At 44.7% G+C, this 12,295-nt stretch overlaps 1 protein-coding gene across 1 annotated transcript in view; it reads right to left on the bottom strand.

Annotated features, from left to right (window-relative positions):
• Positions 1-11,954, bottom strand: part of KCNK10 (potassium two pore domain channel subfamily K member 10) — a 122,265-nt gene extending 110,311 nt beyond the window's left edge. The window contains exon 1 of the mRNA XM_034992235.1: positions 11,903-11,954. Within this exon, the coding sequence (XP_034848126.1) occupies positions 11,903-11,954 (52 nt within the window). The remainder of the gene's footprint in view (positions 1-11,902) is intronic.
• Positions 11,955-12,295: the final 341 nt, after the last annotated feature.

Below are 12,295 nucleotides of genomic sequence, written 5' to 3'. Positions count from 1 at the left end.
ACAACACATCCAAATACTCCCGAGATCTCAACCAGACTAACCACAGGAGCGTTATTTGAAACAGAGTGCCATGAGCCACCATCCTTCTGCAGTTACAATCACACCTACGGCACGTACACTAGATGACTTACGAGCAATTGTTCATAGTAAAGTGGAAATGCTGAGGAAATGACGTGCATGTGGCTTCATCTGCTTCATAATGAACCAGTTATAGGTCCAGGAAGTGAAAATGGGGCTTCAGGAAATAGAAGAATCAGTCAGAAGTGAAAACCCTCTGAAAGTCCATCTCTTTGCAGGGGTAAGTGGAGGCAGGGGGTGGCGGGGTCATTCCTGGATGAAGGAATAGAGGGGGAAATAACAGGACCAGAAGGTAAGTACAATGGCATATCAGTATCCCGAGAAACTCGCAGCCTGTGGTTACTATGGTTACAGACGCCATGAGAGTTGGCTCCAGAATGTGATGGGGGGAGGGGGCTCCGGCAGCCTCTTTCAACGCCCTCTCCCAGTCCTAGGGCCTCTTTGCCATTTTGTGCCAGAAGTGACATATTCCACAAAGCCTGTGGTCGCACTCAAAAGAAACTGTCTTCACTCTCCTCTCACTCAGGACACAGAAGCTCCAAAACTTTCCTCAGAATGTAAAATTGCCTCGGGAAGAAGCCAGGCATGCCGTGTTCGGAAACATGAGGCCCTCTAAGGCATCGAATGCATCCTTCCTGGAAATTGTTTTCTCTTCAAGAACGTGCAGGAAAAGCAACAGGGTAGTCAAAAAAAAAAAGTTTACTCAAAATATGACACAGAGCACTGTCCACCAGTGGCTTTTCCCATGGGCTGGCTGGGCCCCTCATCCCCCAGCACGTCATCCCTGCCATGCTGGCTACATTCTGACTTCTGTTTCAGTCACACAGTACAGACACAGGTCTGCTGCAGAAACACACCAGACACCCATTCCCTGGCATTTCTGCTGCTCAGCCTGAAGGATGTCCTGTTCTTCGGGCTTTATCCAAGGAGGCTGGGTTTTCAGGCACTGGATCTGTAAAGGAAGGGGGTTGTCATAGAAGGGGAATCTGGAGAAGAAGTGGGCCAGTGAGTTATCACGTGGTCTCTGGTTTCAGAAGAAATTGGGCTTATCATGCGGTCATTTCTTGGTGAATGTTCTACAGATGTACACATAGCATGGCACCTGCCCAGGACAGGCTCAATAGATGCTTTTTGTATCTGAATAATCAGCTTGGGCTGGTAGGTATACTGGGATCTATTACAAGACCGTATATTCATATTTTATATAAATCGTCATCACACTCACTGTCTTTCTGAAATACCACTTTGAGTAGTGGGTAGTAGGAGGGGTAAATGGAGGTCCATGAATCATTGTTCTGTGGTAAGTGGGAAATGCAGAGCTAAACAAAATCAACCAGGCTTCTGTACTACAGGGTTACCAGGGGCAGTGTACAGGTAGAGGTGAGAGCTCCAACATTAACAGACAGACCCAGTTTAAGCCATAGAACTATAACGTAACCCTGTGCAAGTTACTCAAGCTCTGTGGGACTTAGTCCCCTCATTCAGAAAACAGGGATAATAATGTCATCTGGTTTTTTTGGACTATAAAGAGGATTTGATGAGATAATGGCTATAAAGCACTTAGCAGAGTACCTGGAACTTAGTGTATATTCAATAAATAAGAAGGGGAAATGCTTACGGTGATTTTAAAATATGTCCTCAAATTCTTTGTTACTCCTCCCTTCCAAAGTGAGCTTCATCATCCCAAGTATGAATTCAACTTAGTAACTCACATCTAATGAAAAGACTGTGGTTGTAGGAACAATATGTGATTTCTGAGGTTGAGTCATAAAAGGCATCATCGGTTCTGCCTTGTTCTCTCTCAAATGGCTTGCTCTGGAGGAAGCCAGCCACCATGTTGGGAGGACATTCAAACAGCCTGTGGGGAGGGTCACATTGGCAGGAAATGAGGCCTCTCCCCCAACAACCAGCAGCGTTTGCAAGTCACATGAGCACATCATCTCAGAAGTAGATCTCCTAGCCCCGGTCAAGCCATCAGATGATAGCACCCCAGCTGACATCTGACCACAATCACTGAGTGACTCCAGAGCCAGACCACTCAGCTAAGCTGTTCCCAAATTCCTGATCCACAGAAACTATGAGATAATAAATATTTGTCATTGGTTTAAGCCACCAAATATTAAAGTTTTTCTTACACAGCAATACCCACTCTCTAGGAAAGAATGAGAGAGAAAACACCATCCCGTAAACCAACCATGAAACCATTTTTTATTTCCTCAGAGCATCTGAGGAGATTAATTTGTATCTTATGGAACACACTTCAGGAAATGCTGGTCTAGAACTTAACAGTTTATAAAGCTTGTCCACATTTATTAACTCATTTAATCATCTCAGCAACTGTGAAACAGGTGCTGACTGTGATCTTTATTTTACCCAGGAGAAAACTTAGGCTCAGAAAGGTTAAATGACTTGCCCAATTTATTGTCTACTAATAAAATTGGTAGAACAAGAACTCTATTGGTAGAATAATACTCAAGTATTATGACTCCAAACTATGTTTTTTCCTCTGGTCTTTTCTCTGGTTTGACCCAAATAACCTAGGTTTTTTTAAACCTGGGATAAGAATACTGACAGTCAAAGAGAGTCCCAGGAAGGGGGGGCTGTGCAATAGGCCGCCCTCCCCAATGATCTGGAAAATGAAACAGATGCTCCTCAAGTGACTGGAGCTGGAGTCTTTTGTGACTTCACAGAACAGGGACCCCTTCAACCGTGATAAGAACATAATGCAGGAACACTCATGGAACCTTTGCAATGCTCCAAGATGCTTTTGAGAATTAGCATTTTATTGGATCATTGGTCATTTTATTGGATCCACATAATGAATCAAGGAAGTACAGGCTGGGGGGCCTGGGTGGCGCAGTAGGTTAAGCAGCCGGCTCTTGATTTTGGCTCAGGGCATGATCTCAGCATCCTGGGATGGAGCCCTGTGTTGGGCTCTGCGCTCAGCAGGGAGTCTGCTTAATGATTCTTTCTCTCTCTCCCTCTCCCTCTGCCCCACCATCTGCTCTCTCTCTCTCACTCTCTAATAAATAAATAAATCTTTAAAAAAAAAAAAAAGGAAGACAGTCTATCATCATCTCCACCTTACGGATGAGACTGTCACAGAGAAATGAAGCTACTTGCCAAAATCAGCCACTAGTAAATGATAAAGCTCAAACTGGAACCCAGGCGATCTAAGACTATCAAGGCATGAAGGTAACTGAGCCATCAACATCTCAACTCTCTCCTTTACCATAAGAGTGGCAGAGCCAGCACTAGAACCCAGATCCTTCCACCTTAAGCTGTAGAGAGGGTAGCATCTAGCCCAGAAGCTAAGTTAAATGAATATAACATACATTTACATCTACCAGGGTTTAAGGATGTATATGCTAAACCAGATCTACCATAACTTCCCATATGGCCTCAAATTCCAACATGAGAAATGAATGCCTTTAGTCTAAGGCAATATTCTCAACCAGTAGAATCTGGGAGCTGACCCAGGTTGGTTCATGGTTAAAATGGGTAACAATAGATTACCCCAAATTTGCAGACAGAGAAAAATAAGTCAATGGATAGAATCCTTTCATCTCTAAGCTTTTTCTCCCGTCAGTTTTTCTTAAACATTTGGATACTGCTTTCTCGTCTCATATGATAAAAGTGAGTAAATGTTCAATTGTCAAATATCACACCTGATACCAAGCATCTCTATACAGACTGTCAGGCTCATCAAATTCGATAAGTTATGCTATTTGTCTTTATCCTGCTAAAATATTTGATATTTTGGGGGCTTACAGACATGCTTACACATAAGAAACTCATTTTCCTGGTATTAAAATTGTTTTAGAAATACAAATAGAGGGACACCTGGATGGCTCAGTCAATTGAGCCTGATTCTTGATTTCAGCTCAGGTCATGAACTTAAGGTCCTGGAATTGAGCCCTGCCTCAGACTCCATGCTGGGTGTGGAGCCTGCTTAAGATTCTCTCTCTCAGATGAACCATGAGAGACAATGGACTCTGAAAAACAAACTGAGGGTTCTAGAGGGGAGGAGGGTGGGAGGATGGGTTAGCCTAGTGATGGGTATTAAGGAGGGCACATACTGCATGGAGCACTGGGTGTTATACGCAAACAATGAATCATGGAACACTACATCAAAAACTAATGATGTAATGTATGGTGATTAACATAACATAATAAAAAAATACTAAAAAAATAAAACCTTAAAAAAAAAAAAGATTCTCTCTCTCCCTCTCCCTCTGCCCCTCCCTCTGCTCACTCCCTCTCTCCTTCTCTCTAAAATAAATAAAGAAATCTTAAAAAAAAAAAAAAAAAAGGAATACAAATAGCACTTGGGGCCACTCTGCAAAGGCCACCATGACTTCCAGATTTCTAACACTTGAGCAAATCTGCACTCTCTTCGAGCATCTCTTTTTAAACTGAAAACACTACTACCACCCCTACATTGGGTAGCTGAATTAAAAAAAAAAATTAGGATCCTTCACATAAGAGATAGTGATTGAGATGAGAACTCTGTAGGAAGACAGGGGGAGAGAAGAATGAAGGAATAAGGAAGGGAAATAGGAATGAGAGAGGTAAAGTTCCCTGTGATGATGTGGGTTGTGTACTGCAGCAGTTAACTCTCCAAATCCTATGTTGTGCCACCATTCTACTCTGCTTCAAAGTCCCCTCCATGGCAGCGGGAAGTCATGGAACCAAAATTAGTGGCAGTATGGGAAACGGAATCCCCTGAAATCCTACATACCTACCTACCTATCCCTCCACACCACCTCTTACAGCCATCTCTCCCACCTCCCTGGCTCTGGGAATGGAGGAGAAAGAGAACACAATTCCCCCCACCCCATGACCATTGCCCCCCCTACCAAGGGCTCTGGCGCTCACCACCACCACTACCCCAACCCTAAACGGAGGATTTGAAAGTCAGGTTTCGTTTTTTACTCATAGTACTCAGTCCCAGACACTTATGAAGGGAGGAAAAAAAAATCTCAAACTCCGTCTGCAAACCACAAATAAATGTTCTGGAAATTAAATAGGAGGTTTTTGTTTCTCCATCCTGGGTAATAGGCATGAGCCTGACCTAGATCAACAGTAAAGTCTCCACTGAGAAAACCACCAAGACCAGAGCCCAAAAGTGGATAGCCCTGCTGACCACCATAAAAACATCTGCCAGGTGGGTGTAACTGACATGGTGCTGGTGCCCCATTTAGGTAGATTCCATAACCAAGTCATACAGAGCTGAGCCCCTAATGGACTGCATCTCCATCCGCTTCATCTTGTAAGTGCCCTTTAGAACAGAATCCGAGTACAGCAGAAGATCCTCCCTTTAATTCACCTTTATGCATGAGCCAAGGAAGCTATCCAAACTGAAACCTTCTAATTGGCTATCAGTAAATGGCTTTATTCTGTTTCATTAAACTCTTCTAATTCTCTATGGACTAAAAGTAAAAAGAATCCACTATCTCAATAGCCTTTCTCTTGCCAACAAAGGGCCCCTAGTTCTGTGCCTATAGTAGATACGCTTTGTGCCGTTATCTCAGTTGTGGTAGAAGTGTTCCAATTTCCTGCAAAGTGCACATTGTCTTTTTTAAATGCACCTGATTTATGATGCTAATATAGAGCCTGTTGTGGACTGAATTGTGTCCCCTGCAAAATTCATATGTTGAAACCTTAACTGCTGACGTGACTGTATTGAAGATAGAGCCCTAAGAGGGTAATTAAGGTTAAATGAGGTTATGAGGGTGGGACTCTAATTCAATAGCACTGGTAACCCTCGTAAGAAGGGGAAGCCACCAGAGTGTTCTCTCTCCACTGTGAGGGTACAGCAAGAAGGTGGCCATCTGCAACCCAAGGGAAGGGCTCTCCTCAGACATCGACCCTGCTGGCACCTTGATCTTGGATTTCCAATCTCCACAATTGTGAGAAAATAAATTTCCATTGTATAAGCCGCCCAGTCTATGGTATTTTGTTATGATAGCTTGAGAAGACTATTACAGAGCCAAAACATACGTTTTGGAAACGGGGTGAAATAGCAAAATCAACCTGCCCCATCTTAATTCTACCCAGCAATCGTGGGCATTGGCAAGAGGATGATGAACCTCCCTCCGACCCTGCCGGAAAACAACCTTGGCCCAGACAATCTTTGGAACCATCTTTCCTTTTTACTTTCTAGGATAATTGTGGTGATTTGGGCACATTATTAATCCCATTTGGAATGCCGATCTCCTGAAAGTTGGATATTAAATAAAAAATAGACGATTTTCTTTCCAGAAAATCTATGCTATACAAATCGGTGTTTGGAAACACATTAATAAAGATAGCGCTCAAGCAACCTTGCAAGTTGAGCGTGGCTCACATTCACAAGATGCTGAAATCTCTTTTTAGCCAGGAGAGCAGAAGTGAAATCCAAGGGTCTTCAACTGAACTCATGAGATAAAGTGCCAGCCAGTGCATGACCTAACAAAAACAGCCATGGACTTGGGACCCACTGATCAATCCTCTAAATCTCTCAGAGAAACTTCTGAATACACCTTGGACAAGAGGCAATGAGAGTGTGTGAGATCAACAAAGACCCTGGAAAGGTGGAAAGCTTGAGGGAAATGATCCTGGACATAAGCATCAAAAGGACTGGGTTGGCCCGACCTCTGCCTGTTTGCAGCCTTGGGCCCCCAAATAACTCATTTCTTCTTTCCATTGCCATCAGTAAGTCTGAGGCTCCAGTATCAACCAAAATAGGGTTGTTTAAAGAACAAATGATTTGTAAAAAGTGTTCTGTAAACTGAAAGGTGCTATACACATACAGTATAAGCCTCTCTGGAATTTTGCATTTAAGTATGCACTGAAAAGGCAGCTTTAAAAAAAAAAAAAAAAAAAAAAAACAGCTCCAGCTCTGAAGCTTTGCTTCTTCGTTAAGTAGATTTAAATACCTAAAAAGAGCTACGTGTCAATGGCCAACATGAGCCAAATTACTAATTGGACACCAACCATATCTTTGTCAGGCTACATGGCCTCCCTACCCCAGCCCCTATCTCCCCACCACCCCGCCCCCCCAGCCTTTTCACTCCTGGTGAAAGGGAGAACAGAAGGAAAAGTCTGTTGGAGACTTCAGAGAAATGGGAGCTTGCAAGCAGAGGGAATACCCGCATCCCTTCCGATACCCCATTATTTAGGGATATCCTTCCTTTTTCCTTAGTTGTACTTTGCCCTTTGTAGCATGGAGGAGTCCTGGAATTTCCTTCATACGTGAAGACTTAGAGATCCTCTCTATTCCAATCCCCCACACATCCATCCATTCAGCAAAAGTTACTGAATGCCTACTAACGTTCCAGGCTCTTCCTGGGGGCACTGAGGACATAACAGTCAATGAGACAGGAAATTCCATTCATAAAGCTCACATGCTAGCAAGGGAGGCTGGCATCATCTGAGACACATGAGTAAGATGCTTTCAGATGATTACAAGTACCAGGAAGACAACTGAGCAGGTGACATAATAGAAAGTGACAGGGCTGGGGAACAAGAAGAGAGGTCTTCAGATGGGACAGGGAAGCCCTTGCTAAAAAGGTGACATCTGAGTGAGATTCAAAGGTGGAAAGGAGCCAGCCATGTGAACACACATTATAAGTAGTGGAAAGCACAAGTGTAAGTCTCTGAGACAGGAACAAGTTTGATATACCTGAGGAACAAAAGGAAGACAAGAAGCCCAGAGGTCAAATCAAGAAAGAGGTTGGAGAGATAGGGTCAGAGAGGCCATGTCAATGGCCCCTTTGCACACAGGAGGAGGGTGAAACCCAGAGGTTAAATGGGCTGCCCAAAGTCACACGGCTAATGATAGCTATGGCTCATTCTAGAAACTAATTCTTTTGCCCCCAAATCCAGAGTTTTCTATACCATATTGATCTGCTTGACTTGAGGTGTGGCAATATCGTTTGCTGATCTTACTGATTTTTAAAAGCCCTTAAGAGGGGCGCCTGGGTGGCTCAGATGGTTGAGCATCCAACTCTTGATTTTGGCTCAGGTCATGATCTCAGGATCATGGGCTCTAACACTGAGTTGGGCTCCACGCTCAGCGCAGAGTCCACTTGTCCCTCTCCCTCTCCTCCTCCTCCTCATCCTTCTCTCTCTCTTTCAAATAAATAAATAAAATCTTTAAAAGCCCTTAAGATACCCAAAAGCAGCAAACCAATCCCAGTTTTCAGCAAAAAATCATCCACAAGTGACCCCAGCGATGTAAAATGCACATGAAAGCCAAGACTCAGTGCCAGCCTACTTTTCTGTTGGTCCTACAAAAGCAGTTACTCTATTTGTTGTAGGCTCAGCTTTACAAATATGGAGGAAGGCCATAGCTCACCAGAGAATAATCATTTTATATTTAGGTCTTATTTTTGCACCTAAACCTCTTGACAGTGCTTTGCTTAATTCACGCAAGTGCAATCAAAACCAATCTGCTCTCAATCCACCTTCATTCTGTGCTATTAAATTGTCAGGTAATGGGACTGTGAGCAAAACATCATAATTACAACTTCCTTCCACAATCTGTGAGCATCTCCACCTGAAGGTTCAAGTCTGTTAATACTCAAATCCTACAGTCCATAGAACTGTCTCTCCCCTTTTCTATTCTAATGTTAGGTTCCCCGTCATCTCTGCCCTGCTAAACATACTTGGTCTGTCTGTGTAAACCCAAACCTCCAAAGAACAGACCCAAAGTCTGTCCAGTGGCCAGTGATGGGCCCACCAGAGGTAGAGGCAGAGATGCTGTTTGGCCAGATGGGTTAATGAAGAAAGGAATGAGTAGAAAAGGCATTCTTCTTCCTCTTCCTCCTTCTCCTCTTTCAATCTTCCCTCCCTTGCCCCTCCCAACTCCTTTTTATTGTTTTCTTTCTCCTTGCAATGAGCTTCCCCAGTCCTTGAGCTCTGCAAGCCTCACCAGGCAAGAGCCAGAGGTCCCAATAATTTAAGAGATAGACTTCAGAGACAGACTCAAAGAATGTATAAGGACCCCTGTTCTAGTCTAACCCCACCATCTACTAGCTGTGTGACCCTGGGTAAGTTACTCAACCTCTCTGTTCTTTAGTTCCCTCACCTGTAAAATTAGGACAGCATCTTCCTCCTAAGATTAAATAAAGAAGATTAAATAAAGAAAATAATTTATTCTTCTAGTTAAATTGTAATTAGTTAATAATAAATTGTTTACTTTTTAATGTATGTCAAGCACTTCACAGCACCTGACACATAGTTCTATAAGGTGTGAGACATGCCACCCTCATTCCTGACCCCTCTCCTGCCTCCACCCCCTGGCTAGAAAAGACTACCATCACCCCACCCACAAGAACAATTGTACATGAAGTCAGAGCATCTTACTGGAAGGTAGCTCAGTGGTATCCTGATGCCAATCAAGTGGGGACAAAGCACTGATATCACTGGATAAGTATTATGAGAATAACTATATGAAATAATGTGCATAAAACACCTGGCATGCAAAGATTTCTCATTAAATGTTGGTATTTTTATCAGAGTCTTTTCATTTTTAGCACCATCAGTTGTGACTGGAGACGCTACTTGCGTACTGCTTTCTGTGTCAAGCTGTAAAATGTTGGATTCATCTGTGTTTAGCACTGTGATATAAATATATACAATGATGATCATATAGAAACGTATTCTCAAAGCCAAGGCAAGCTTCACCGCCCTCCATCCTGACCAGAGTTCCTTGAAGATCCCAGTATGACTTTTTAGACAACTCCCCACTTGACACACCTCTCGGATGGCTCAGGACATCCCCCCCTCAACAAGCCCTGGACTGAACTCACGAGCTTTCCCACAAGACTGGTCCTGCCCCAGCTGCCTTCCCAGTCATTTCAGTGACTCTATGTCCACACTCTATTTACACAAAACCTGTTGATTTTCTGCCCTCCATAGCTCCCTACCCCACCCACTTCTCCATCCCATACCCACCACCCTGGTCCAGTCACCATGGCATCTGGTCCCTCACATCCACAAGAGCCACACAGCACTTGTTTTGAAACTCAGTTCAGATGAGGTCTCTCCTCAGCTTGAGACCTTTCAGTGGTTTAAGATAAAGGCAACACTCCTGCCCCCACCCCAAAGCCCCACCCTACCTGCAACAACACAAGGCTCTGGGGTCTGACCCTATGGATCCACCGGCCACACCTCAAAACACACTCTCCCTTGCTATTCGCCCTAGCCATGAAAACTGCCTTTCAGTTCCTCAAATACACATGTCCCCTCTACCTCAGGGCCTTTGCACTTGCTGTTTCCTCTTCTAGGTCAGTTCACCTCCTCAGTAGCCAATTAATCGCTACATATCTTCCATGTCTCAGTACAAGTGTCTGACTACCTTCCCTGACTACCCACCCTCCCTGATCCTTCTCAATCTATCACTTTCTTAAAATCCTGATGCTCTCCTTCATGGAGCATACATAAACATGTAATTATGCACTCTTCTGTGCATTGATTGATTTAGGTCTGCCTCCCTCACTATAAACTCCAAGAAGGCTTTGTCTGTACTATTCTGACTATATCTCCAGGGACAGCATTTGGTAAGTAGTAGGTATTCAATAAATACATTTTACAGGGATCAAAAAATAAAACAAAACAAAATAAAATAAAATAAAATAAAATAAACCAAGGCACACTTTCCAGAGATCAACAGACAAAACTGGACTGGGTTTGGGTTGTATTAAGGTGTAACAGCTTCAGTGTTGAAACAGGCAACACATCTTCCCTCATTCTATAACAGCCAGTCAATTTATAAGACATTCACTCAACAAATAAGTGGGTTTCCTCTTTTCTGGTCTGGAGAAAAGAATAAATGCAGTCGTAAAAAAGCATTAAACATACCTGCACACATCAAATAAACCAATTTCAACCCAATACACACAGAGGTGTTGCCTAGCCCGACCCAGCTTCAGAGGAGCTGAGAGAAATGATAAAGCGCATTCTTGTCAAAACTGGACACTTGGTTTCAACTTGTTCTGCTCCCACACCAATCACTCAGGAGGGGCCTTAACATCTGTATGCTAATTACAGACACGGTGGTCAACGCTAGGCACACACAAATCTGTCTTAGTCGCTCTCTTTTGCGCCGAGGGAACACTGTCCAACATGCATCAGAGCGTGTAAACCACACTACTGCTCAGGAGGACACACTCCGTGCCCCCTCCCCAGCCCTTGGCAGCCCCACCCTTCTCGCAAACCCTTCCCCCCTCCCACTTCTACTCCGATCCGAGCCAAATTAGCTGCCTGGTTTGGTAATAAGATTGAGGGAAGACTCCAAAGGCCCCCTGGGCTCCATTATTCCATATGCCCTCCGAGAAGGGCCACCTCCAGGGACGGTTGCTGCAGATCCAAGCCCCACTTGCTGCCAGGAAACCTTTCCCACTGAGGACACCCTGGGCAGGCGGCGCAGCTCCAGGTCCAGGGGGAGGCACCCCACCCATCTGCCAGAGAGACAAAGATCACCAGAAACAAAGGACACACACACATACACCACACACACACACACACACTCGCACACATAAAGTCAAAAGCAAATACCGACACTTGGTGTGATTTCAAGCCAAACAGCCGGCTTGGTGTATCTTTAGGTTTTTGAAACAATCCAGGAGGGACAACGATTATGTGGTAATGACAGGCACTATCTGGGTTTGGAACCCCCGCTGCCTCCGCCCTCCTCCCACCCGCGCTGCGGCTCCCAGGCGCATTTTCCAGCCTCAGGACACACGCTGCCGGGAGCAAGAGTGCTTCCACTCACGGAAGCGCGCGCACGCCGGAGATGGAGGCAGGGCGAGGGCCGCCAAAAGTAGGAAATACCAACCTTTAGGATCCCAGTTCACCTGTTTTCTTGGAGTCTCGATTGGAAATTTCATTGCTCCGTTGCCCAGAGGGGAGGAAATGAAAACAATCAAAATAAGAATAAAGTCCTCAAGCTTTACACGCCTCGGTACAGCAGTCCAACAAAACAATTTCCAAGGATGGGGGAGCCTTGGGCTGGCTCGTGGAGGAACCCCAGAGAAGGATAAGTGGAAAAGACTGGCTAAGGAGAGACTGGAAACGGCTTAGGTGTTGGCACCGGTTGAGGGGTGGCCAGCTGCAGCCCCCTGGGTGAAAGGAAAAGTAAGACTGGGGAGGGGTGGATGGAGAGGGAGGCTCAGGAAGATAAAAGAGCCCCGCTGCTTCCCAAAGCGGTGGCGGCAGGTGGGGGGCTGAG

Source organism: Mirounga leonina, unplaced genomic scaffold, assembly GCF_011800145.1.
Source record: "Mirounga leonina isolate KUSES-001 unplaced genomic scaffold, KU_Mleo_1.0 Mir_82, whole genome shotgun sequence".
Classification (NCBI taxonomy): Eukaryota; Metazoa; Chordata; class Mammalia; order Carnivora; family Phocidae; genus Mirounga; species Mirounga leonina.
The sequence above is the reverse complement of the archived record's forward strand: the minus strand, read 5'-3'. Positions and strand labels throughout refer to the sequence as shown.